The sequence below is a fragment of the Scomber scombrus genome, chromosome 3, assembly GCF_963691925.1.
Source record: "Scomber scombrus chromosome 3, fScoSco1.1, whole genome shotgun sequence".
In the NCBI taxonomy this organism is placed as follows: Eukaryota; Metazoa; Chordata; class Actinopteri; order Scombriformes; family Scombridae; genus Scomber; species Scomber scombrus.
Window position 1 is genome coordinate 18,005,130 of NC_084972.1, and position 27,751 is coordinate 18,032,880.

The window sequence follows — 27,751 nt, forward strand, 5'->3', positions numbered from 1 at the left end:
ATGATGTGCTGGCTCAACGCAAAAAAATTGAGGTAAGAATTTCCATGGATATTTTTAAGTTATTTCAACTTAGCTAGTATTAAGTACATGCCACAAGACTTTTCTAGTTAGGCCAACTCAGTTACTTTAGTTCAATGAACATGATTTGCCTATTCCTCTACAAGTTTATTTAAGTTAAACCAACTTAATTTTAATTGTTTTAAAATTACTCCTTTTAGTTAATCTAACTTATTTATTTTCCTTTCATTCTACTCAGAAATGTCCATGGAAATTCTTACCTCATTTTTTTTATGTTGAGCCAGCACAATTTTTTTTGTACAAGAACTTATTTATCTAAGTCAGAAAATATCACACATTGAAATTCCACTTTTATGATCTGTTTATTCAAACAGCCAGCATCTCACTTAGATGTGAACATTTTCGCGGTGTGACATTTTAAGTTATAGCCTACATTGCTTTGAACTAGGTGTAAACTCAACAGTACACCTACATGCACAAGGCCTATACACATTGCAAATAATGTAACATGTCCTCTTGCAGAAATTTGAGGATGGCATACATGTCTAAACTTTCAACACTACACATACTGTAAACAACACACTGCAAATAATGCAATACTTCCTCTTAATTTGAGACTCTGAACTATTGTATAGTTTAGAGTTTAGACTCTAAAACAGTCTCTGAACAGTACAGATACTATACAGTATTTAAACAACACATTGCAAATAACGCATTATTTCCTCTTACTTTGAGGACAACCCAAATGTCTAAACTCTCAACATTAAATACACAATACAATATTAAACAGCACACAGTAATCAACACATTCCAAACAACATGGCAACATTTCTTTTTTTAATAAGAGGACATCTTAGATGCCTCTTTCCTTTTCAGCACAACAGCTTATTTTTAAGCATCATTACCTTGGGGCTTGCTTTGAGGTCATCCAGCTCAAGAAAGATCTTTTGAAAGACTTCGAAAGTGCTTTTCAGTTCTTTTGGGTAGCTGAGGTTGAGTGCATATATTAGCCCCATTAGCAAGGCACAGGCTCTGGGAATATCCATGTCATCCATTAGGACCTCGGTTCCCTCCAGGACAATCTTTGCATGGGTTGCAGGTATGCCACCTGTTGGAACGATCTTCATCACTTCGCCTGTGATATCCCCATCACCATCCTGGTTGGTCAGAATCAACATAAAAAAATAGAAATAGAAATACACATGCGCTGTTAACAACAGCAACTCAATATTCTCGTCGTCAATGTGGATTTTGGTGCTGCAATGGCTGACTAAACCAACCTAAAAAACAAAACTTAGCAATACGGTAAGACCAAATTACTAGGAGTTACTGCTAGCTTACACAGTAGCACTGCTGACCAAGAAAAATCACCTAGTGTTGTGTAAAACTATTTCTTATACTGACTACTGATTAGCTGCTGTGACTAATATGAGTCAATTTTTACTCACCAAACCGCAGAATTAGCAGATGTGTGCTGTGCTCACTCGTGTCCTCCACTTCCATCTGGCAATGCCGCATGGTCTGTTCGCGCTCAGCCTTGTACTCAGCTAATTAAGTAACATGGACATGGATTTTTAAGTTGTGCAAACTGAATACACCTACATGTTGAGTTGAGGCAGAAATATCCGTTGAAAATCCATGCATTATTGAGTTAAAACTTTTTTATTTATTTTCAGTTAGACAAACTTATTAAATTAAGTTATCAACTCATTATAATGTATAAACATAACAAACTTATTTTTTTATACAGAAAAAGCTGTTGATTTTGAGCTGTACCTACTAACTCCATGAATCATTTCTTAGAGTGTACACAGACAGAGAGAGAGAGTGTGTGTAACGTATATCTACTTATTGCAGTGTCCAATAAATGTCCGGGTCTGAATGCGTCTAAATGCACCTGACGGAAACCTTTCCGCTTCGCCGCGGCCCGACGTGCGCAAGAGGGCGAGGTCCCGCCCAACGCTGCTCGCAGCTTTAATTAGAAATGGTATTTTCTTTACCACTTTCAGTCTTTCACACAAACATTTAGTTTCATGTACTGTAGCTTCGTAGTGCAGCTTGTCCTCTCATTCAGCCACTGAGCAGAACCACTAGAACAAAGCCTTGCTCAAAGGCACCAGGACATTAGTTGTTGAATCAGTTCGTTCACCTTCTCAAATCCCATCAAACCCTGGGCCTTAAAGGCAAGGCAAGGCAAGGCAGCTTTATTTATAATGCACATTTCATACACAATGGCAACTCAATGTGCTTTATATAAAACAAACATTTAACAGTAAGAATTGGAAATAAAAAAAACATAAAAACATGCAATTTGAGAAATAAAAATAATAGTAAACACATGGAAACGTAAAACATACAATTACCCAAACTTTACAACTGGAGTAATGTGCTCTGATCTCGTTGTTCTGGTTAAAACTCGAGCTGCAGCATTCTGAATGAGCTGCAGCTGTTTAATGCTTTTTTGTGGAAAGGAGTTCTGGAGCTATCTGTTTAGGGGGGTTTGTAAGCTTATCAACCATAGCAAACAGAGTACGAGTGTTGTTGATGTTCTTATTATTAATTTCAGGAAAGTGTCGCTGTCTAGCCTTGAGTAACTCATAGTTAAAATTACAAAGACTTTGTTTGTATAAGGTCATGGTGAATTTGAAGTTTAGTTTTTCTCCAGTTACACTCTGCTTTCCTGCATTCTGTTTTCAAGGCTTTTACCATCATAGTGTTCCTCCATGGTGTTTTCTGTCTGCTCATGGTCATCCTAGTTTTATTAGGTGCAACAGCATCCATGACATTTGAGATTTTCCAGTTAAATTTATCCAGGAGTTCATCAGCTGACTCTGCACTCACAGTTGGTGACATAGCTATAGCCTCCATAAACTTGGCACCGGTATTCTCATTTATGTACCTTTTCCTACCAGGCCAAAAGTGTCAAGTAGAGCAGAGAGTTCTTTGGCATTACTGTCCATGTTATTGTCTACGTGAATATTAAAATATCAATGTTATGATAAAAAAAAGTTGTAGTCAGTGCAGATAACTGACTGCAGTTCAGCAAACTCATCAATGAATTTTCCTGAGTATCTTGGAGGTCTATAAATGTTTTTAAAAATAACTTTTGATCACCTTTTAATAAAAAACAGAGATATTCAAAACAGCTAAAATCACCTAATGTAATTTCCTTGCACTGATGTAGACATTTTAAACATTGTATCCTGTTCTTTATACACTTTTCAACAACAACAAAAAAAAGAAGAAGAAAGATACTGGTGCTGCTGTTGCTGATTGTTCATAGGATCATTATTGTTGTTGCTAGAGGATCACATTTAATCAATATTTGGGTCTGTCTTGATATGTGTCATTCAGTGTAACAAAATATTGTCATGCAGTATAACAAAATATTGTCATGCAGTATAACACTGATATTTCATATTAAAATTAGGACTGTCAATCGATTAAAATATTGAATCGTAGTTAGTTTAATAATTAGTATAATGATTGTCATGAGTTAACTTGAGATTAATCGCACATTTATAATTTTTAATTCCTTTAAAAGAGATATTTTTCAAGTTTTTAATACTCTTATGAGTGGATACATATGTTTGCTTCAGGCAAATGTGTGTTTATTATTATTGAAACAATCCAGAACAATGAAATACTGAATGCTCAGGAATATTAGGAATGTAAGGAATATTGTTAAAGATTTTGCATGTTTTTTTCTGTGCATGGCAAATGTTTATATAAATAAAACTTCAACACATTTAGAGTTGTACGAATGATGCATCAAATACGTTATTCAAAATAAAATAATGTAATTTTTCTGGGAACTTATATTTCTGCTATTCCTACAGTTTTTGCGTATTTTATACTGCATATGATTGATATGATGATTAGTTAAAACATTTCAAAATGCACTTGCATTGTTTTGCATTTTGTGTCTCTCTCATGAGCTGAGTGTATCGTCACACCACTAATTATTACAGTTTCCCAATGTCAAGTTATGTCAAGTTCATTTCACTTAATATAGCTCAATATCACAAATGACAATTAGCCTCAGGGTTGTTTTTGTTTGTTTGTTTGTTTTTATACAACTTCCACAGCAAGCAATATCTTCTTTCCTCAGACCCTTTTATCTTCAGATAAAGAAAAATACAAACCTCCAAAAGACCCTTTAAAAGAAAGAACTTAAGAATTATCATTAAGAGCAACAGAGGGGGGATTTCTTCTCCAGGATCAATAGACATGAAAAAGATGTTTTGTGTGCAGAATTGACTAAGATAGAAAAATTACAGTGTAGAAAAACATGATGACAGAATTATAGATAAACTGATAACATATATTTCAATAATCAGGGTTTGATGATAATTCTTTTCTTTTTTTCTAGAAAAACGTGCTTTCGAGAGAGAGTTTTTAAACATTCCCAGGTTAAACTTAATTGTGTATGTGTCATCTTCATAATTTTAAATTCAGTTCGGACATTCATTGTGAGGATCATGTACAGCTTATAACAAAACAGTCCACTGGAGCAGGTGCAGATTATGTGCCATGCTCAAGTGCAATGAGACTTTTAAAAAATGTTTTATTAGTGGAGAGAGATGTGGAGAGAACACCAGCCACTCAGAGACACATGAAGGCATTGACCATTTTATCCAAATTGTTGTTGTGAAATTGTGACATCTTATACTGTAAGCAAGATATGATAATCACTTAATGAACACATAACACCTCCACACGGGTACCCTCATCTCCAACTTCTTCTGCCGGCTTGCTCTGCGTTGTCATCCTGGGTGTTAGCAGGTCTGTGCTGACAACAGGATATGAAGGCATTGATTATTTTATCTAGATTGTTCGATATGGTGATAAAGGTTCTTTGATGGTTATGCTGGAAAAACTAACATCTCCACCACATTGAAAACATACATTATACCACATAAAAGTCAAAGCTGTTGTTATGAAGATTTCCTTAATTAAGGGTGAGAGAGAAAATCATGAGTCCAGTAAACGCATGTAAATCACAAACTAGTATTTTAATATATCTTGTACAAGATGAGTTCAGCACACAGTACACATAAGGTATTGTACAGAGAACTGCCTATATAAAGAAACAGAACCAAAGTTATAATCTCTTTCGGCTCATCCCATACTTCTCTGAGAATCAGCCCATTCTTCTAAGACATAACAAGGCCTCACAGGTGGTGTCTTATCAGTGCCTTAGTGGGAGCCCAGTCCACAGCACTTTCACACACCCTATGAGAGAGATACACAAGGACATGCAAACAACGCCTCATAGGTTAACAGAATCAGAAAATGCATATGTATATAATGAATATTGTTTCTCCACTACACATCCCCCCTTGTTCATTTAATGAACAAAAACAATCAAAATACAATCAAAATACAATAGTCAAACATTAAAGACATCAAACGCATCAATCTGTTTTGCAGTTTAAGATACATCATCATTAAAATGTCTTAGAAAGCTGTTGCGTTGTTTTTGTATCGTGTAAGCACAACAAAGAAGAGCAAGCAAGTTTTCCTAGAGAAATAAACTAAAAAACTAGGGAAATAAACTTTTCAATGTTTTACACAGCTGTGTCATTGTCTGGCTGGTCGGAATCAGAATCAGAATCGGAGCTGTCAGGGTCTGAAAGTCTCCTGCTGTTGAGGTAGTCTCACTGATACAATTGAGTGTATTGTACAAATTGAGTTGATATCATGGAAGTGATACATTGCTTTAGAACGGGAATGGCGCAACACGAGCAAAATGCTAAAATCAGAAACAGAGAAAGAAGGGGCATTCCTAATTTTATAAGCCATGATTTCCAGCTCCAGCTAGAAAGCCACGACCAGAGGTTGAAGTCATCAGAAGATTGTGAGTCTTTAGACTTTTGTCTCATGAGGAGATTATGTGGCAACATTTCTAAGGGCCTTCATTTCAATGGTCATATCTGCGAAGCTGTCCTCTTAGAGGGCTGTTAAGCTTTCCAGGTCCAAAGCTAAGTCATCTAATTGGTGAGCATTATGTACGGTAGCCCACCATGGGAGGAGACCACTTAAAAACGTACTTTCTGGAGTGATGCGCACTGTTTTAGTATTTCTGCGTTCTCTGTTGAGATTGGGATCATAATAATGGTCATAGTGGGTGTGATAGTACGAAAGAGAATTGTGTATGCTGATATAAGGAACCAATTTAGCCAAATAACATTTTCCACACCATCCTGGCCTAAGCATTTGATAAACATGTTTTCCACAGACCCACACATGTTGAGTGAGGCTGCCATATCCATCATCATTTGGAATAAACATCAGAGGGTTGTCATTACAGGTTTTTACGCTACAATTGGTATAGGTTAAGCCTTCTGTTAAATTTAATTTTGCCATGTACGGTGAGTCCATCAGGCAAGCAGTTTGAGGGGTTGTGTGGCTGAATCCACATGTTCCTCGAACTTTCTCCACTACACTGTCAGGTTTTAAAGGATGTCCTGTACACTTGTATGAATGTGACTGGATATTACTAGTCAGCTAATATCCAATCAGATGATGTATAATTAAGCCAGGATGTGTATGAATGAAATACTGATAGCTGTTCAGGAGATGTTTGTGAAAACCAACACAATATATTGATTTGGATGTTACATTCTTTGTCTAAATGTAACAGTTTTCCTCTGTAATGAAGACACTAAAAAAAACCTGTTTCTATTTGTTTCATTTAGACCAAAACCCATCATCACTGGTAAATAAAAGTGTTTCTTCCTCTTTTGCATTCACTGTAATGATATTGCAATTGCAATTGCAATGCAATTGATCAGTGTTATATGTTTATTTTATGCACATGTCTCTGTTAAAGTGTACTAAGGTGTGCTTTGGTTTCTGTTTCAGATTACATGAAATATTTGGTAAGTCTCAACAGTGGATGAGGATTTCTGTTTCTGTTAAGAGATGTACCTTCACAATCATGCTGTCTTACACAAAGTTACGCTCTCTCTCTCTCTCTCTCTCTCTCTCTCTCTCTCTCTCTCGCTCTCTCTCTCTCTCTCTCTCTCTCTCTCTCTCTCTCTCTCTCTCTCTCTCTCTCTCTCTCTCTCTCTCTCTCTCTCTCTCTGTTCTATCATTTCATTTAAGAACTTGCCAGCTGTTTATGATGAAACCTACAGTATCGTCACCTATGAATGCAATATTGGTGAGCTGATTTTCTTTTTCTTTTAATTTGAATGCAGTATAAGGTTCTTAAAATAGTTTGGGGAATATATGTAATGGATTACTTACTCATGACCACTATGGTGACACTAAATTAATAAATACACAGTGCATGTACTGGTAAACCTAAGATTAAATAATTATTATGACTTTTACCAATTGGGGTTTCACTAAGCAGAATAACCTAGAAGATTATAAATGGATTTACAATGTTAATTGAGTTAACAGATGCAATCAAAAATTTAACATTTCATATTAAACACCTAAAAGTAACTGTGTCAATGAGTGTAGGTTTTATTAAAATACAAATGAATGTAAGAGTTTCAACTTTAAGTTACAAAGCAAATGATATGAAGGCCGTTGAACAGGGATACATGATTGTAAAGAATATTAAACAAAATATAATATTAGTCACTTGGGGGCCCCAACGCTCTATAAATTGTTATTGTGGCATGACAGATATTCAATGTTGTAACTTGTAAATCTCAATAAATGAGTAATGTTTACTAAGAAGTGTAAAGTCATGTATGTTTCTTTCTTTTTGCAGAATAAGAAAACCTAAAAACTTCAGCTTGGAGGAGCGAGCTGCATCTCACCAGGGAGACAGTGTACAGATCTCTGAAGTCATTTTGAATTTCAACTGTTGTTCTTCTTGCATCTTTTCATTTTGCTTTATTACGATGTTTACATTGTCTTTATTTTTTAGAATAGTGTAATGCCTTTGTTGAATTTTTTAATGAGTTGATAGAAACAGAAGTTAGGTCAGAAGATAACATGTATCATGTGTTACAATGTTTCAAATAATAAAAACATAATAATCAACTATTAAAAAGAAGTCCCATTCATTTCAAAAGTTAAAGTTCAGTTTCATGTTTATTAATATCACAGTAAACACAAAACTAGTTTCTACAAAGTGCTTCAAACAAGAGGAATGATAAACAAATGTATTTTATATGTAAACAAATACAACACATACACATAAAACAGTAAAAACCAAAACATTTGATCTACAATAACCCATGATTTCCTTGTATACAGTATAGCTCGTATAATAAGAATATTCACCTACATACACAAAGGTGAAACTGAGACGATGTATATCAGTAGTTCTGCCCATATTTGGCTAAAAACTACTCTGGAAAAAAACCAATGAGAAAATAAAGGAAATGAACAAACAAACCCTGTCCTCTTTCTTCAGAGGTTAGCCCCTAGTGTGGTTTATTAATCTAAATGCAACATGTACTTAGTTCTTTAAAAAGGATGTCAGATGTGTGAATGTTTCTGTGGCTTGTTTCATAGTGTATTTGTGGGGCCAGTCAAATATGTGCGTTTTTCCATGGTCTGATGATTAACGTCTGACGCTCGCTGTGTCGCAATGCTTCAAATAATAAAAACATAAAACAATGACAACTGCATATTGAGATGATTTCCTAGTATACAGTATTGTCTGTATAACAATAAAACACACCTACAAACACACACATGCACCAAACACTGAAAGGTGAAACTGAGACACTGCATATCAGTAGTTCTGCACATATCTGGTTAAAAGCTACTCTGGGAAAAACAAGAACAAAAGAAAAGAAATGATGAACAAACTGTCTCTTTCTTCAGAAGTTAGCCCCCATTGTGGTAGATCAATCTAAATACAACACGTAGTTAGCTCTTTAAAAAGGATACATGTATATCCGTGGCCTGATGTGTGATTAACCTCTGATGCTCGCTGTGGTTTTTCTGAGCGCGAGTTCTGCTCAATGACACTTAAGTATGTGAAAGTCACTGCAGTCCCACAATAGACACAAGTGTAGTCTTAGAGGAGTCCTGGTCAGTCTTAGTCTTCAGCTTCATCATGGCAGGACTCCTGTTGTTTGTCATCCTCATGTGTAAGTTAAACTTTCTATTGATTCTTTCAGCATTAATGTACAAACTGATGCAGGTTCACACTTACAAACTGCTGGTTAACTCTTTAGATTACAGCCCACAGTGTACAGTGTTATTATTCCCAATTTACAGTGTAATATTTTGTACTAAGTGAAAACAAATGAAGAAGATCATACATATCTTGTAACTTTAGATATCTGTCAGGTAAAAAACTACCTGCAAAATATATATATATATATTTTTTAAGTTCCCAAACTGTTCTCCTTTAATTATTAACTACACATCTTGTTCTCTTGTACATCAGTCCAACTGTACTGATACATCATCAGCACAAACAATTACAACGTAATATAGGAGTAATTGGGCTGTACTACAGAGGCCGTAATGTAAAGAGTTACCCAAACATGAAAATAATACATACTGTATTTTTATTAATATGTATTAACATGTTAATATACAGTATTTCTACTTCTGACATAATTACACATTAAGTGGTTTTAATCCATCTATATCTTGAAGTTCCTAATGAGTTATTATTGCATTTATTAACCTTTTTAACATTGTTTTTTCTCCAACAGATAGTTTTCATGACATCCAAGCACAAGGTCAGTCTGTTTAGTTTCAGTTTATAATAGTACCTTATTAATATGTGAATATTAACACATTTTACAAAGTATATGTGCTCTATATGTCAAATGAATTTAACAATTATGTACTTTATGTAACATCTATGTCTACCTTGATATTTTCAGTCCATCTTCGACCTAAACTGACAGTGAATCCAGCAGTGATCACAGAGACAGACTCAGTCACACTGAACTGTCAGACTCCACCATCAGTGTCTGTGACTCAGTGTTATTTCTACACTTTAAGTGGAGGAACTATCAGAGTCCTCTCTTGTCTGCAGACACTGACAGGGACTGAACTGCTGAAGATGGCTCATCAGAGTTCACCTGCTACGGTTGGATTGCAATGTTATTACAAAGCAATGAATGGAGAGAAAACTTCTTGGTCTCTGCACAGTAATACATCCTCCATCACCATACAAAGTGAGTGAATATTATTACCATCACCTGATATTAAACCCTAATGAAGTGATACACTTTGGGGTCTTTATCATGTGTTAACATGGATTTACTATTAAGTATATGCAATGGAAGTATTTCTTTATAACAAATGTCACAGTGTATGTCGAGGGTTATTGGTAAAATGATATGTCACTGTACAAAGTGGGTAACTATACTGTCATGCTCTTTACTTGATACACCATCAGCACAAACACTGCAGCATTCAACATTGCAGTCAAGTGGCATTAGTTTGTTTTGTTTTTTTAATCTTTATTTTTTTATGTATATATGGATTTTCTATTAAATATATGCAATTGTAGTATTTATTTTCTACAAGTGTCACTTTGTATGTCGTAGGTTATTGTATAATTATTTGTTATTGAGGAGATTTAATTACCACTGAACCTCATAGCTGTATCAGCTGCTAGCATGCAGGCCTTACCTGAACCCCAGTGAGTTCCACACACTCTGAACATGAGCTCCACTTGTCTCTGGCAGCGTTATGGTAATCTTATTACTGAGTGATAAAATCCACATATGGAGGAGGAGGTCTGGATGGATGGTCAACAACAACAACTTTAACAAAGGGACTACTGTTCAGTTCCTGTTTCCAACTCTGAGTCAACATTGATATTTTTAAACTATGACCATCATCCCACTCGGTTATTATTGTAACTGTGATGATGAACATTAACTGAAATGATGTAATGGTTTTAATTCAAACCACAATGTCGCCATAAACTGATGTTTGGACATCAGAGGCGTCAGATCAAAAAAACATCTGACACCTCGTTCTGGAGTACATGAAGCAACAACTTATGTTATTGTATATTTTGAGTGACTTGTTTCAACATATAGATGCATGCAGAAACTAAACCAAATGTACTTAAGGGATGAGTGTCATCATTCATTGTACATCATGGTCACAGCAAAAAGTTACTCTTTACTATCCTCTGCAGCACATCACTCTCAGGCATTCATTCCTCTATTTGCTCTCTGAAGTTTGCCCTCAGCTCGGTGTTTTCTCTTACCTTTACCTGCACTCAGCCTTATCCATAACCCCAACCAGTTACTTCTTCTACGCCTAACCATAATCTGAGCCTTAACCCCAACCATGGAGGTCGTAATACAGGAAACATAATTCTAACAGCAGGGAAACACTATTCAAGGGGGGGGGGGGGGGGGCAGACTTCAACACAAAACCTGCTTATATTTCTCACTGTGTGAGACCAGCTTTCTAGAGGTTGACAAACATTTGAAACACAAATGACAACCTGTGACTGTGACACTTGAAAAATGCAGTTATTTAATTAGATTGAAATGTGTTTTGTTCCAGCTATTCCTCCACCTAAACTGACAGTGGATCCACCAGTGATCACAGAGACAGACTCAGTCACACTGAACTGTCAGACTCCACCATCAGTGTCTGTGACTCAGTGTTATTTCTACACTTTAAGTGGAGGAACTATCAGAGTCCTCTCTTGTCTGCAGACACTGACAGGGACTGAACTGCTGCAGATGGCTCATCAGAGATCACCTGCTGAGATTAAAGTGAAATGTTATTACACTGTAAAACGTGAAGAGACAAATTCTCCATCTCCACACAGTGACACAACCTCCATCATGATACAAAGTGAGTGAATATTATTACCATCACCTGATATTATTATATCTGATAAAGTGATAAAGTATCAGCAAGATAACAAAGGTGTGATGTAAAGTTTCAGTTGTGATTTTTTTTAGGTGCTGCAGAAAACAATGAGAGAAAAACTGATTTAACAACTTCCATTTCTACTACAACGTCACCTGTGGGTGGAGGTGATGAAGGTACAGTATTCTCTTTGTTTCATAAAATGTTTTTTGATCACCGAGTACTTGTTATTCCAAGTAATGATGGAACCAATTACACTTTGTATTACATATCACACACACTGAACTCAGATGATACATGAGTATTAATTGCATTCATTTGAATGTTAAATGCAGAAATAATTTAAATAGGACATATATGGGTCTATGTGACAGATTTTATTTTATTCATTTTCTGTTTTTAAATCACCAGGGGAATGCTGTAAATCTGAAATGCAATCAAGAACATTATCCTGATTCACCTTTATATGTATTATTTTAAAATGTTTTAAAGGTCTTTGTATCATTATTCATCAGGTCAGACTGCTAACAGAGCTACCACTCCTGTAACTCTTGTAAAACTAGCATCAGGTAATGAAATCACATTTAGTTGTCTAAGTGGATGAGTTAAATATAAAATGTGTATATTTCTTAATGAAAATACTGCATTTAAATTATTTATTTTTATTCATTAGATCAGAGTTCTGTTCAACCAGATAATATTGTTGGCTTGACCTCTACTTCCTTAACATCAGTAAAAGCAACATCAGGTGAAATTTATCTTCACTGCCTTTTTCTCTGACATTTTTTGAAGATGTTGAAATATGTGTCATTTTTAAAATCTATGTGTTTTTGTATCTTCAAGAAACAGTTACTGCTGATATTAATCTAAGTGCAAAAGGTAGCATGACGACTGCTGTTGAAACTCCTCTGAATGTGACATCAGGAGACAATAATACAGGTGGGATTTTTATGATCTGTCCCAAAAATGCTGAAATGTACTGCTGTTAATGTTTCTGACTATTTATTCATACAACACATTAGACACTTAACACAACTGTAATTCCATTGATTTCAGGTGAGCAAGAAGTACGTGATTCCTTACACATATTGGATTTCATAATTATCAAAAATAACATGCTGTTCAGTTATTATGAGTAATGATGTATCCAATTGCAATTAGTATTACATATCACACATACTGAACTCAGATGATACATAAATATTAATTTTAGCCACTTGAATGTTAAATGTAGAAATAATTTAAAATAGGACATATTTGGGTCTTACTGATCAGGTCAGACTGTTAACAGAGCTTCAACACCTGTAACTCCTGTAAAATCAGCATCAGGTAATGAAATCACATTCATATTTCATAGTGGATGAGTTAAACACCAAATGTATATATTTCTTATTTAAAATACTGTAATTAAATTATTTGTATTCATCAGGTCAGACTGCTTTTAGACCAGATACTACTGTTGGATTGATGTCTACTTCCTTATCATCAGTGAAAACAACATCAGGTGAAATCAATTTTCTTAGACTTTTTACATTTTTTCTGAAAATGTTGAAATATGTGTCGTTTTTAATATCTCTGTGTTTTTGTATCTTCAAGAAACAGTTACTGCTGATATTAATCTAAGTGCAAAAGGTAGCATGACGACTGCTGTTGAAACTCCTCTGAATGTGACATCAGGAGACAATAATACAGGAGGGATTTTTATGATATGTCACAAAAATGCTGAGATGTACTGCTGTGAATGTATCTGATTATTTATTCATACAACACATTAGACACTTAACACAACTGTAATTCCATTGAATTCAGGTGAGCAAGAAGTATGTGATTCAATACACAAATTGAATTTTATAAATATTAAATCCACATGTTGTTCAGTTTAGAACAGTATGTTTTCTTCCCAGGCAATTTGACAGATGTTGCAGCAAGTTAGTTTTATCTACACCAACATGCAACAAATACTTAAAATTTTAATATAAGTTAAAAAATAGTTACCATTTCATCTACAGTGGACACTACTGTACCTTTCTGTTTCCTGCTGGATTTAAACATTATGGAGGCTATTGCTCTGCAGTATGACAGTGAATCAGCCTGTATCACATAAATTATAATAATTAAGATATCCTTGATGATTTATAGACTTTATTCACATTAAACTCATTTGTTGCCTCTGTTGTTCCAAAACAGAAACATGGACGTGGGAGTTGCTTGTTGTTGTTATTGGAGTAGCTGGTTTTGGAGTAAATGTAGGTGTCATCTCTCTGGGATTGGCACTTCTCTGTTCCCAAAGAAGAAATGGTGAGAACTATATCAAATGTGTTCAAAGAAACCTGAATGTATTTGTAAAGCAGTTATTATTGAAATTTCTAAAATATAATATCAAATGTGAGAGGCGATGAATATTCAGATAATTATCCTATGTACTTATATATACTATATATACTTTGCTATATATACCGTATATACTTTAAGATGAATCACCTGTAGTTTTACTCTAGTTTTAGTTCACTGTCTCACTCTCAGAGGCAGCTGGTTTCACTGAAAACACTAAAAATACACTGGACACTACCTGCCCAGCACAAAATGACAGACAGATACTGTTGGTGACCAGAGGTTTTAGGTATCAACTGTCAGCTATCTGAATGGTGTATGATATGGTCATTTAACTAACCACAAATCAATTTTAAATTTGTTAATAGTTTTATATTCTAAAGATTTATGAAATAATAAACAGCATACTGTTTGTGCAAGCTGACATATTATTGCTCATACAGTTTATTTTAACTAATTTAAGAAGCAATATGATTTTGCTGCTTGAGCAACGCTGCCGAGGTCCTAACGTTCTTCATTTCACTACTTACTGACAACAGAAGCCTGTGTCAAGCATTCAAACTTTGAGGAAACACTTTCCAAAAAGTGAAAACCAAAATATTCAAACTTCAAACATAAAGTATTTGAAATCAGATGATTATGAGTTGATATTGTATTCATCATGTAAACAATTTAAAATTAAAAGTAGATTTAGCAAATTTGAATAATTGGAAATTTGATTTGATTGTACTTTTATGTGCATAAATACTTTGCCAGTTCAACAGTTCTAATCATTTCAATTCTTAACATCTGATTGAATCGTCAACTTTTATCCTTCAATGCAAAGAATGCACTAAGACAATTGAAAACTTCAATGTTCACGGTCGCCCATAAAGTTGGAATAATTTTGTTTTTCCTCCTTTTATTTTTTATTTATACACATCAGTAATCACCTTTGACCAGGTGCAATGAGATTGATCAATACAATTTTGGGAATATATACAATTATATAGAATATATTATATTATATAGAATAAATCACGTTTTCACAATCATTTCATGGAAAGAGGTAAAAAATATTTTATTCCAACTTTATGGGCGACCGTGTAGTTGAATTTTCATGAACACTGAGAATGGCTTCACTCAATGATTTCTGGTACAGCCCGGGAATTAGACTATAGTAGGGTAAATGTAGTTTTGTATGTAAAAATACAGAAATTACATAAAGGATTTCATGACAATATTTTTTCATCTGAAGGTCTGACTCCAGCTCTGTATGGTCATAACAGAGCTGAAGAATTAGCCTGATATATCCAGCAAGCTAAGGCTGCCAAGCGATAGCATGGTGAAAACATAATATATAGGAAAATTGATGCAAACGTGACAAGCTGGCTTCACATTCATAACTATGTGGGGAGATGTTTATTCACAGAGCATCCCACAGGTTATAACATCCATCATTAATCATTTCCACAATGTCAAAACTATCCTGGTGCCCTCACAATGATAACAGTGTCAGACAGCGTATGCGTCTTCCTGATATCGGTTTTTTGTTGTTGTCCCTGGGCAAGATGGAGTGGTTCTGCTCTGGGCCCCTCCCATCTCTGACTGTGTCACACAGAGGCACATCAATCAAAAAGTAATACAATATTATATTATTAGGTTATATTCATTTGGTCTAAATTAATACATTTTGAAAATCTTTTTTTTTCCCTCTGTAGGGGCAGCTCAGCCAAAGAAGGCAAATGGGCTGTTGCCTGGGCAACAAGAGCCTGTACCTGTGCATGTCCTTGCAAGATATGTCTAGTTGGTAGAGACCAAAAACAGAGTTCAAAGAGAGTGAATTAATATTTTTTAGGTGTAAATATTTTCTGCTGAAATTTATAATTTCAATAGCTTTCAAAAAAGTTGGAATAAAATATTTTTTACCTATTTCCATGAAATGATTGTGACAATGTGATTCATTCTTGACAGATAAAGTGTATATCTTCTCAAAACTTTATTAATCAATCTCCAAACATATCACAATGAAAATTTAAATAGGAATAAACAGAGGATTGTGTCTGAAAACAAAATTATACCAACTTTATGGGCGAGAGTGTATTTAGTTAATTAGTTAATTCTTGATTGGAATTCAGTAATCAGGAAATATTATTTCTATCAACCACAATTAATAGAAATTACAGCTATTTAAAAGGAAGTCAAAATGACAAGCGTTTAGTGACCATTAAAATTTCCAGATCTTAATGATTTTTTTCTTTTTCTTTAACAGACAATGTTTCATACAACAGGTAAGACATATTTTTTCAATTCCTTTTTAGAAATGGTATTTTCTTTACCACTTTCACACAAACATTTAGTTTCATGTACTGTAGCTTCGTAGTGCAGCTCGTCCTCTCATTCAGCCACTGAGCAGAACCACTAGAACAAAGCCTTGCTCAAAGGCACCAGGACATTAATTGTTGAATCAACTTCAAATAATAAAAACAAAGTACAGAAAAATAGAAAAATAGAGAAATAAATAAAATACTAGAATATAGCATTAAATATAAGGTTGCAGCATAAAATAATGATTTGCTTTAAAATCATTAAAAGGACATACAAATGAAAGATTAAAATTTAAAGTGCTTTGAAAGAGCTCAATCATAAGCACAGGAGAAGAGAAGTGATTTTTACCTGGATTTAAAAATGTTCACAGTTGGGGCTGATTTCAGTTCTGCTGGCAGTTTGTTCCAGTTGTGTGCAGCATGACAGCTAAAAGCTGCTTCACCATGTATGGTTTGAACTCTGGGCTCCAGTATCTGACCTGAGTCAGTAGATCTCAGAGCCCTACTGGGTTTATATTCTACTAACATGTCATTCATGTATTATGGACCTAAACCATTTAGTGATTTGTAGACCTGTAGCAGAACTTTAAAATCTACTCTGTAGCTGACTGGAAGCCAGTGTAAAGACTTTAGAACTGGAGTTATGTGCTCTGATCTCTTTGTTCTGGTTAAAACTCGAGCTGCAGCATTCTGAATGAGCTGCAGCTGTTTAATGCTTTTTTGTGGGAGTCCAGTCAGAAGACCGTTACAGTAGTCGAGTCTATTGGAGATAAAAGCATGAATCAACTTCTCCTGGTCTGTTTGAGACATAAAACCCTTCACTCTGGATATGTTCTTAAGCTGATAGAAGGCTGTTTTGGTGTTTGATTTGATATGAATGCTGAAGGTCAGATCTGAGTCTATCAGCACACCAAGGTTTCGGACTTGGTCCTAGTTTTTAGAGAGAGTGACTTGAAATGTTTACTGACGGCAATTCCTCTTCTCTTTATTGCCAAAAACAATTACCTCAGTTTTGTCCTGATTTAATTGAAGGAAATTTTGGTTCATCCAATTTGTTACTTGCTCTAAACAGTGACAGAATGACTGTATTGGACTGTAGTCATCCGGGGACAGTGCTAGGTATATCTGCGTGTCATCTGCATAACTGTGACAGTCTACATTAAAGTTCTGCAGAATTTGACCCAAAGGCAGCATATATAGACTGAACAGGAGGGGTCTTAGAACTGACCCTTGAGGAACTCCACATGTCATAGCCACTCGATCGGATTCATAACTTCCAATGGTCACAAAATAACTCTGCTCTTCCAAGTAGGACCTGAACCATTCTAGGACTGTTCCGCTGAGTCCTGCCCAAGTTTCCAAACCTGTTCAACAGTATACTGTGATCCCACAGTGTCAAACGCAGCACTGAGATCCAACAGGACCAGAACTGACACCTTGCCTGAGTCAGCGTTCAACCTTATGTCATTTAACACTCTAATAAGAGCTGTTTCTGTACTGTGGTGAGGTCGGAAGCCTGATTGAAATTTGTCAAAAAGTCCGCTGAAGTTCAAGAAATTGCTGAGTTGATTAAAACCACTTTCTCAACAATCTGGCTATAAAAGGAAGATTTGAGATAGGTCTGTAGTTGGTTAACATGGAAGCATCCAGCGTTCTCTTTTTTAAAAGTGGCTTAATAGCAGCTACTTTTAGGGGTTTAGGAAACGTGCCTGATTGAAGTGAGCTATTTATTATTTGTCGCAAATCTGTTTGGACAGAGTTCACAATAGTTTAAAAAAAGTCAGATGGCATTGTGTCAAGACAGCATGTTGATGGTTTTAGATGCTGAACTGTTTCCTCTATGGTTTTTTGGTCAACTGTATTAAATTCTGACATCGCAGTTGAGTTATTCCTGGGAGGTCTTAGGGATTGCATCATTTTATTGTTTTTGTTGATTTGTGTTGATATTTAACCTTATGGACTGATTTTTTCACTGAAAAGCATGCAAATTCATAGCATTTTACGGTGGAAAGGACTTCTGGAGCTATCTGTTTAGGGGGGGTTGTAAACGTATCAACCATAGCAAACAGAGTGCGAGTGTTGTTGATGTTCTTATTATTAATTTCAGAAAAGTGTTGCTGTCTAGCTTTGAGTAACTCATGGTTAAAATGACAAAGACTTTGTTTGTAGAGGGTCATGGTGAATTTGAAGTTTAGTTTTTCTCCAGTTACACTCTGCTTTCCTGCATTCTTTTTTCAGAGCCTTTACCATCATAGTGTTCCTCCATGGTCATCCTAGTTTTATTAGGTGCAACAGCATCCATGACATTTGAGATTTTCCAGTTAAATTTATCCAGGAGTTCATCAACTGACTCTGCACTCACAGTTGGTGACATAGCTATAGCCTCCATAAACTTTGCACTAGTATTCTCATTTATGTACCTTTACCTAACAGACACAGAGGTTAACTGAACATTTGGAATGATCTGTAAGACAAAGAACACACAGAAATTATTAAGTCCTTAACATCAACAAAAGAAATGTCAACACCTTTAGAGATAACCAGATCAAGAGTGTGGCCTCGAGTGTGTGTGGGCCCTTTCACATGTTGCAAGAGGCCAAACGTGTCAAGTAGAGCAGAGAGTTCTTTGGCATTACTGTCCATGTTATTGTCAACGTGAATGTTAAAATCAGTTGTTATGATAAAAAAGTTGTAGTCAGTGCAGATAACTGACAGCAGTTCAGCAAACTCATCAATGAATTTTCCTGAGTATCTTGGAGTCTATAAATGATTAAAAAAAGAACTTTTGGATCACCTTTTAATAAAAAACAGAGATATTCAAAAGAGCTAAAATCACCTAATGTAATTTCCTTGCACTGATGTAGACATTTTAAACATTGTATCATACATACATACATACATACACACACAATATGTTGATTTGGACTTTACATTCTCTAAATGTAACTGTTTTCCTCTGTAATGACGACACTAATAAAAACCTCTTTCTATTTGTTTCATTTAGACCAAAACCCATCATCACTGGTAAATCAAAGTGTTTCTTCCTCTTTTGCATCTGCTGTAATCATCTTGCTAATGCAATTGATCAGTGTTATACATGTTCATTTTATACACATGTCTTTGTTAAAGTGTACTAAGGTGTGCTTTGGTTTCTGTTTCAGATTACAGGAAATATTTGTAAGTCTCAACAGTGGATGAGGATTTATTTTTCTGTTAAGAGATGTACCTTCACAATCATGCTGTCTTACACAAAGTTACGCTCTCTCCCTCTGTCTCTCTCTCTCTCTCTCTCTCTCTCTCTCTCTCTCTCTCTCTCTCTCTCTCTCTCTCTCTCTCTCTCTCTCTCTCTCTCTCTCTCTCTCTCTCTGTTCTATCATTTCATTTAAGAACTTGCCAGCTGTTTATGATGAAACCTACAGTATCGTCACCTATGAAATGCAATATTGGTGAGCTGATTTTCTTTTTCTTTTAATTTGAATGCAGTATAAGGTTCTTAAAATAGTTTGGGGAATATATGTAATGGATTACTTACTCATGACCACTATGGTGACACTAAATTAATAAATACACAGTGCATGTACTGGTAAACCTAAGATTAAATAATTATTATGACTTTTACCAATTGGGGTTTCACTAAGCAGAATAACCTAGAAGATTATAAATGGATTTACAATGTTAATTGAGTTAACAGATGCAATCAAAAATTTAACATTTCATATTAAACACCTAAAAGTAACTGTGTCAATGAGTGTAGGTTTTATTAAAATACAAATGAATGTAAGAGTTTCAACTTTAAGTTACAAAGCAAATGATATGAAGGCCGTTGAACAGGGATACATGATTGTAAAGAATATTAAACAAAATATAATATTAGTCACTTGGGGGCCCCAACGCTCTATAAATTGTTATTGTGGCATGACAGATATTCAATGTTGTAACTTGTAAATCTCAATAAATGAGTAATGTTTACTAAGAAGTGTAAAGTCATGTATGTTTCTTTCTTTTTGCAGAATAAGAAAACCTAAAAACTTCAGCTTGGAGGAGCGAGCTGCATCTCACCAGGGAGACAGTGTACAGATCTCTGAAGTCATTTTGAATTTCAACTGTTGTTCTTCTTGCATCTTTTCATTTTGCTTTATTACGATGTTTACATTGTCTTTATTTTTTAGAATAGTGTAATGCCTTTGTTGAATTTTTTAATGAGTTGATAGAAACAGAAGTTAGGTCAGAAGATAACATGTATCATGTGTTACAATGTTTCAAATAATAAAAACATAATAATCAACTATTAAAAAGAAGTCCCATTCATTTCAAAAGTTAAAGTTCAGTTTCATGTTTATTAATATCACAGTAAACACAAAACTAGTTTCTACAAAGTGCTTCAAACAAGAGGAATGATAAACAAATGTATTTTATATGTAAACAAATACAACACATACACATAAAACAGTAAAAACCAAAACATTTGATCTACAATAACCCATGATTTCCTTGTATACAGTATAGCTCGTATAATAAGAATATTCACCTACATACACAAAGGTGAAACTGAGACGATGTATATCAGTAGTTCTGCCCATATTTGGCTAAAAACTACTCTGGAAAAAAACCAATGAGAAAATAAAGGAAATGAACAAACAAACCCTGTCCTCTTTCTTCAGAGGTTAGCCCCTAGTGTGGTTTATTAATCTAAATGCAACATGTACTTAGTTCTTTAAAAAGGATGTCAGATGTGTGAATGTTTCTGTGGCTTGTTTCATAGTGTATTTGTGGGGCCAGTCAAATATGTGCGTTTTTCCATGGTCTGATGATTAACGTCTGACGCTCGCTGTGTCGCAATGCTTCAAATAATAAAAACATAAAACAATGACAACTGCATATTGAGATGATTTCCTAGTATACAGTATTGTCTGTATAACAATAAAACACACCTACAAACACACACATGCACCAAACACTGAAAGGTGAAACTGAGACACTGCATATCAGTAGTTCTGCACATATCTGGTTAAAAGCTACTCTGGGAAAAACAAGAACAAAAGAAAAGAAATGATGAACAAACTGTCTCTTTCTTCAGAAGTTAGCCCCCATTGTGGTAGATCAATCTAAATACAACACGTAGTTAGCTCTTTAAAAAGGATACATGTATATCCGTGGCCTGATGTGTGATTAACCTCTGATGCTCGCTGTGGTTTTTCTGAGCGCGAGTTCTGCTCAATGACACTTAAGTATGTGAAAGTCACTGCAGTCCCACAATAGACACAAGTGTAGTCTTAGAGGAGTCCTGGTCAGTCTTAGTCTTCAGCTTCATCATGGCAGGACTCCTGTTGTTTGTCATCCTCATGTGTAAGTTAAACTTTCTATTGATTCTTTCAGCATTAATGTACAAACTGATGCAGGTTCACACTTACAAACTGCTGGTTAACTCTTTAGATTACAGCCCACAGTGTACAGTGTTATTATTCCCAATTTACAGTGTAATATTTTGTACTAAGTGAAAACAAATGAAGAAGATCATACATATCTTGTAACTTTAGATATCTGTCAGGTAAAAAACTACCTGCAAAATATATATATATATATATTTTTTAAGTTCCCAAACTGTTCTCCTTTAATTATTAACTACACATCTTGTTCTCTTGTACATCAGTCCAACTGTACTGATACATCATCAGCACAAACAATTACAACGTAATATAGGAGTAATTGGGCTGTACTACAGAGGCCGTAATGTAAAGAGTTACCCAAACATGAAAATAATACATACTGTATTTTTATTAATATGTATTAACATGTTAATATACAGTATTTCTACTTCTGACATAATTACACATTAAGTGGTTTTAATCCATCTATATCTTGAAGTTCCTAATGAGTTATTATTGCATTTATTAACCTTTTTAACATTGTTTTTTCTCCAACAGATAGTTTTCATGACATCCAAGCACAAGGTCAGTCTGTTTAGTTTCAGTTTATAATAGTACCTTATTAATATGTGAATATTAACACATTTTACAAAGTATATGTGCTCTATATGTCAAATGAATTTAACAATTATGTACTTTATGTAACATCTATGTCTACCTTGATATTTTCAGTCCATCTTCGACCTAAACTGACAGTGAATCCACCAGTGATCACAGAGACAGACTCAGTCACACTGAACTGTCAGACTCCACCATCAGTGTCTGTGACTCAGTGTTATTTCTACACTTTAAGTGGAGGAACTATCAGAGTCCTCTCTTGTCTGCAGACACTGACAGGGACTGAACTGCTGAAGATGGCTCATCAGAGTTCACCTGCTACGGTTGGATTGCAATGTTATTACAAAGCAATGAATGGAGAGAAAACTTCTTGGTCTCTGCACAGTAATACATCCTCCATCACCATACAAAGTGAGTGAATATTATTACCATCACCTGATATTAAACCCTAATGAAGTGATACACTTTGGGGTCTTTATCATGTGTTAACATGGATTTACTATTAAGTATATGCAATGGAAGTATTTCTTTATAACAAATGTCACAGTGTATGTCGAGGGTTATTGGTAAAATGATATGTCACTGTACAAAGTGGGTAACTATACTGTCATGCTCTTTACTTGATACACCATCAGCACAAACACTGCAGCATTCAACATTGCAGTCAAGTGGCATTAGTTTGTTTTGTTTTTTTAATCTTTATTTTTTTATGTATATATGGATTTTCTATTAAATATATGCAATTGTAGTATTTATTTTCTACAAGTGTCACTTTGTATGTCGTAGGTTATTGTATAATTATTTGTTATTGAGGAGATTTAATTACCACTGAACCTCATAGCTGTATCAGCTGCTAGCATGCAGGCCTTACCTGAACCCCAGTGAGTTCCACACACTCTGAACATGAGCTCCACTTGTCTCTGGCAGCGTTATGGTAATCTTATTACTGAGTGATAAAATCCACATATGGAGGAGGAGGTCTGGATGGATGGTCAACAACAACAACTTTAACAAAGGGACTACTGTTCAGTTCCTGTTTCCAACTCTGAGTCAACATTGATATTTTTAAACTATGACCATCATCCCACTCGGTTATTATTGTAACTGTGATGATGAACATTAACTGAAATGATGTAATGGTTTTAATTCAAACCACAATGTCGCCATAAACTGATGTTTGGACATCAGAGGCGTCAGATCAAAAAAACATCTGACACCTCGTTCTGGAGTACATGAAGCAACAACTTATGTTATTGTATATTTTGAGTGACTTGTTTCAACATATAGATGCATGCAGAAACTAAACCAAATGTACTTAAGGGATGAGTGTCATCATTCATTGTACATCATGGTCACAGCAAAAAGTTACTCTTTACTATCCTCTGCAGCACATCACTCTCAGGCATTCATTCCTCTATTTGCTCTCTGAAGTTTGCCCTCAGCTCGGTGTTTTCTCTTACCTTTACCTGCACTCAGCCTTATCCATAACCCCAACCAGTTACTTCTTCTACGCCTAACCATAATCTGAGCCTTAACCCCAACCATGGAGGTCGTAATACAGGAAACATAATTCTAACAGCAGGGAAACACTATTCAAGGGGGGGGGGGGGGGGGGCAGACTTCAACACAAAACCTGCTTATATTTCTCACTGTGTGAGACCAGCTTTCTAGAGGTTGACAAACATTTGAAACACAAATGACAACCTGTGACTGTGACACTTGAAAAATGCAGTTATTTAATTAGATTGAAATGTGTTTTGTTCCAGCTATTCCTCCACCTAAACTGACAGTGGATCCACCAGTGATCACAGAGACAGACTCAGTCACACTGAACTGTCAGACTCCACCATCAGTGTCTGTGACTCAGTGTTATTTCTACACTTTAAGTGGAGGAACTATCAGAGTCCTCTCTTGTCTGCAGACACTGACAGGGACTGAACTGCTGCAGATGGCTCATCAGAGATCACCTGCTGAGATTAAAGTGAAATGTTATTACACTGTAAAACGTGAAGAGACAAATTCTCCATCTCCACACAGTGACACAACCTCCATCATGATACAAAGTGAGTGAATATTATTACCATCACCTGATATTATTATATCTGATAAAGTGATAAAGTATCAGCAAGATAACAAAGGTGTGATGTAAAGTTTCAGTTGTGATTTTTTTTAGGTGCTGCAGAAAACAATGAGAGAAAAACTGATTTAACAACTTCCATTTCTACTACAACGTCACCTGTGGGTGGAGGTGATGAAGGTACAGTATTCTCTTTGTTTCATAAAATGTTTTTTGATCACCGAGTACTTGTTATTCCAAGTAATGATGGAACCAATTACACTTTGTATTACATATCACACACACTGAACTCAGATGATACATGAGTATTAATTGCATTCATTTGAATGTTAAATGCAGAAATAATTTAAATAGGACATATATGGGTCTATGTGACAGATTTTATTTTATTCATTTTCTGTTTTTAAATCACCAGGGGAATGCTGTAAATCTGAAATGCAATCAAGAACATTATCCTGATTCACCTTTATATGTATTATTTTAAAATGTTTTAAAGGTCTTTGTATCATTATTCATCAGGTCAGACTGCTAACAGAGCTACCACTCCTGTAACTCTTGTAAAACTAGCATCAGGTAATGAAATCACATTTAGTTGTCTAAGTGGATGAGTTAAATATAAAATGTGTATATTTCTTAATGAAAATACTGCATTTAAATTATTTATTTTTATTCATTAGATCAGAGTTCTGTTCAACCAGATAATATTGTTGGCTTGACCTCTACTTCCTTAACATCAGTAAAAGCAACATCAGGTGAAATTTATCTTCACTGCCTTTTTCTCTGACATTTTTTGAAGATGTTGAAATATGTGTCATTTTTAAAATCTATGTGTTTTTGTATCTTCAAGAAACAGTTACTGCTGATATTAATCTAAGTGCAAAAGGTAGCATGACGACTGCTGTTGAAACTCCTCTGAATGTGACATCAGGAGACAATAATACAGGTGGGATTTTTATGATCTGTCCCAAAAATGCTGAAATGTACTGCTGTTAATGTTTCTGACTATTTATTCATACAACACATTAGACACTTAACACAACTGTAATTCCATTGATTTCAGGTGAGCAAGAAGTACGTGATTCCTTACACATATTGGATTTCATAATTATCAAAAATAACATGCTGTTCAGTTATTATGAGTAATGATGTATCCAATTGCAATTAGTATTACATATCACACATACTGAACTCAGATGATACATAAATATTAATTTTAGCCACTTGAATGTTAAATGTAGAAATAATTTAAAATAGGACATATTTGGGTCTTACTGATCAGGTCAGACTGTTAACAGAGCTTCAACACCTGTAACTCCTGTAAAATCAGCATCAGGTAATGAAATCACATTCATATTTCATAGTGGATGAGTTAAACACCAAATGTATATATTTCTTATTTAAAATACTGTAATTAAATTATTTGTATTCATCAGGTCAGACTGCTTTTAGACCAGATACTACTGTTGGATTGATGTCTACTTCCTTATCATCAGTGAAAACAACATCAGGTGAAATCAATTTTCTTAGACTTTTTACATTTTTTCTGAAAATGTTGAAATATGTGTCGTTTTTAATATCTCTGTGTTTTTGTATCTTCAAGAAACAGTTACTGCTGATATTAATCTAAGTGCAAAAGGTAGCATGACGACTGCTGTTGAAACTCCTCTGAATGTGACATCAGGAGACAATAATACAGGAGGGATTTTTATGATATGTCACAAAAATGCTGAGATGTACTGCTGTGAATGTATCTGATTATTTATTCATACAACACATTAGACACTTAACACAACTGTAATTCCATTGAATTCAGGTGAGCAAGAAGTATGTGATTCAATACACAAATTGAATTTTATAAATATTAAATCCACATGTTGTTCAGTTTAGAACAGTATGTTTTCTTCCCAGGCAATTTGACAGATGTTGCAGCAAGTAGAATATGTTGTTTTAGCGACACCAATGTGTCATTTTTGCAAAATATGAACAAATACTTAAGATTTAATAATTCAAAGTTAAAAATAGTTACCATGTCTGTTTTCTACTGAGTTTAAACATTATGGAGGCTGTTGCTCTGCACTGTCACAGTGAATCAACGTGTATCACATAATTATGATGGTTAAGATATCCTTAACCTGAATTGATATGATTTATAAACTTTATTCACATTAAACTCATTTGTTGCCTCTGTTGCTCCAAAACAGAGACATGGACGTGGAAGTTGCTTGTTGTTGTTATTGGAGTAACTGGTTTTGGAGTAACTGTAGGCGTCATCTCTTTGGGATTGGCACTTCTCTGTTCCCAAAGAAGAAATGGTGAGAACTATATCAAATGTGTTCAATGAAACTTGAATGTATTTTTAAAGCAGTTACACGGTCGCCCATAAAGATGGAATAAAATATTTTTTACCTATTTCCATGAAATGATTGTGAAAATGTGATTTATTCTTGATAGATAAAGTATATTCTCCAAATTGTATTGATCAATCTCATTGCACCTGGTCAAAGGTGATTACTGATGTGTATAAAGAGAAAATAAAAAGAGGAATGTGTCTGAAAACTAAATTATTCCAACTTTATGGGCGACCTTGTACAGTATATACATAATCTTTTGTAGGTTAAAATCTTTACTACTGAAAAGCTTATAAAAAATCTAAAAGCACCCCATCTGGTTGCTAAATTTCCTCTAATTATTAATAACAATAATATTAAAAAGTTTCATAATCTCAACCACTGCATTAAGATATTTATTTTCAGTTATTCTTGATTGGATTTCAGTAATCAGACAATATTATTTCCACTGACCACAATTCATAGAAATTACAGCTACTTAAAACAAAGTCAAACTGACAAGCATTCAGTGACCATTCACATTTCCTGATCCGAATGATGACTGATTATTTAAAAAAAAAATATATATATATTTGTTTTTGTTTTTCCAGAAAACATTTCCTACAACAGGTAAGAAATCTTTTTTCAATTCCTTTTCAGAAATGGTATTTTCTTTACCACTTTCACACAAACATTCAGTTTCATGTACTGTAGCTTCGTAGTGCAGCTTGTCCTCTCATTCAGCCACTGAGCAGAACCACTAGAACAAAGCCTTGCTCAAAGGCACCAGGACATTAGTTGTTGAATCAGTAGAGAGTTCATTCACCTTCTCAAATCCCATCAAACCCTGGGCCTTAAAGTAGTGACCACATAATTCACAGAGGTATTTTGGGAAATAAATATATATTACTCTGTATATTCTGT

At 34.8% G+C, this 27,751-nt stretch overlaps 1 protein-coding gene across 1 annotated transcript; it reads left to right on the forward strand.

Moving 5' to 3' along the window:
• Positions 1-5,751: 5,751 nt before the first annotated feature.
• On the forward strand, positions 5,752-26,127 carry LOC134006004 (mucin-2-like). Its single transcript, XM_062445057.1, has 17 exons — positions 5,752-5,878; positions 9,663-9,689; positions 9,837-10,133; positions 11,488-11,784; positions 11,895-11,978; positions 12,318-12,371; positions 12,476-12,550; positions 12,646-12,741; positions 22,364-22,390; positions 22,538-22,834; positions 24,190-24,486; positions 24,597-24,680; positions 25,020-25,073; positions 25,178-25,252; positions 25,348-25,443; positions 25,561-25,571; positions 26,101-26,127. The coding sequence occupies exons 1-17, from the start codon at positions 5,752-5,754 to the stop codon at positions 26,125-26,127; spliced, it is 2,025 nt and encodes a 674-aa protein (XP_062301041.1).
• The last annotated feature ends 1,624 nt before the right edge of the window (positions 26,128-27,751 follow it).

What these genes read in the sequence shown, in the direction of transcription:
- LOC134006004 (XM_062445057.1), top strand. Translation starts at nt 5,752, where the DNA reads ATGGCGCAACACGAGCAAAATGCTAAAATCAGAAACAGAGAAAGAAGG. An exon ending in ATCAGTAAAAGCAACATCAG is followed by an intron (nt 12,551 to 12,645) that starts GTGAAATTTATC and finishes TGTATCTTCAAG; the next exon opens with AAACAGTTACTGCTGATATT. An exon ending in ATCAGTAAAAGCAACATCAG is followed by an intron (nt 25,253 to 25,347) that starts GTGAAATTTATC and finishes TGTATCTTCAAG; the next exon opens with AAACAGTTACTGCTGATATT.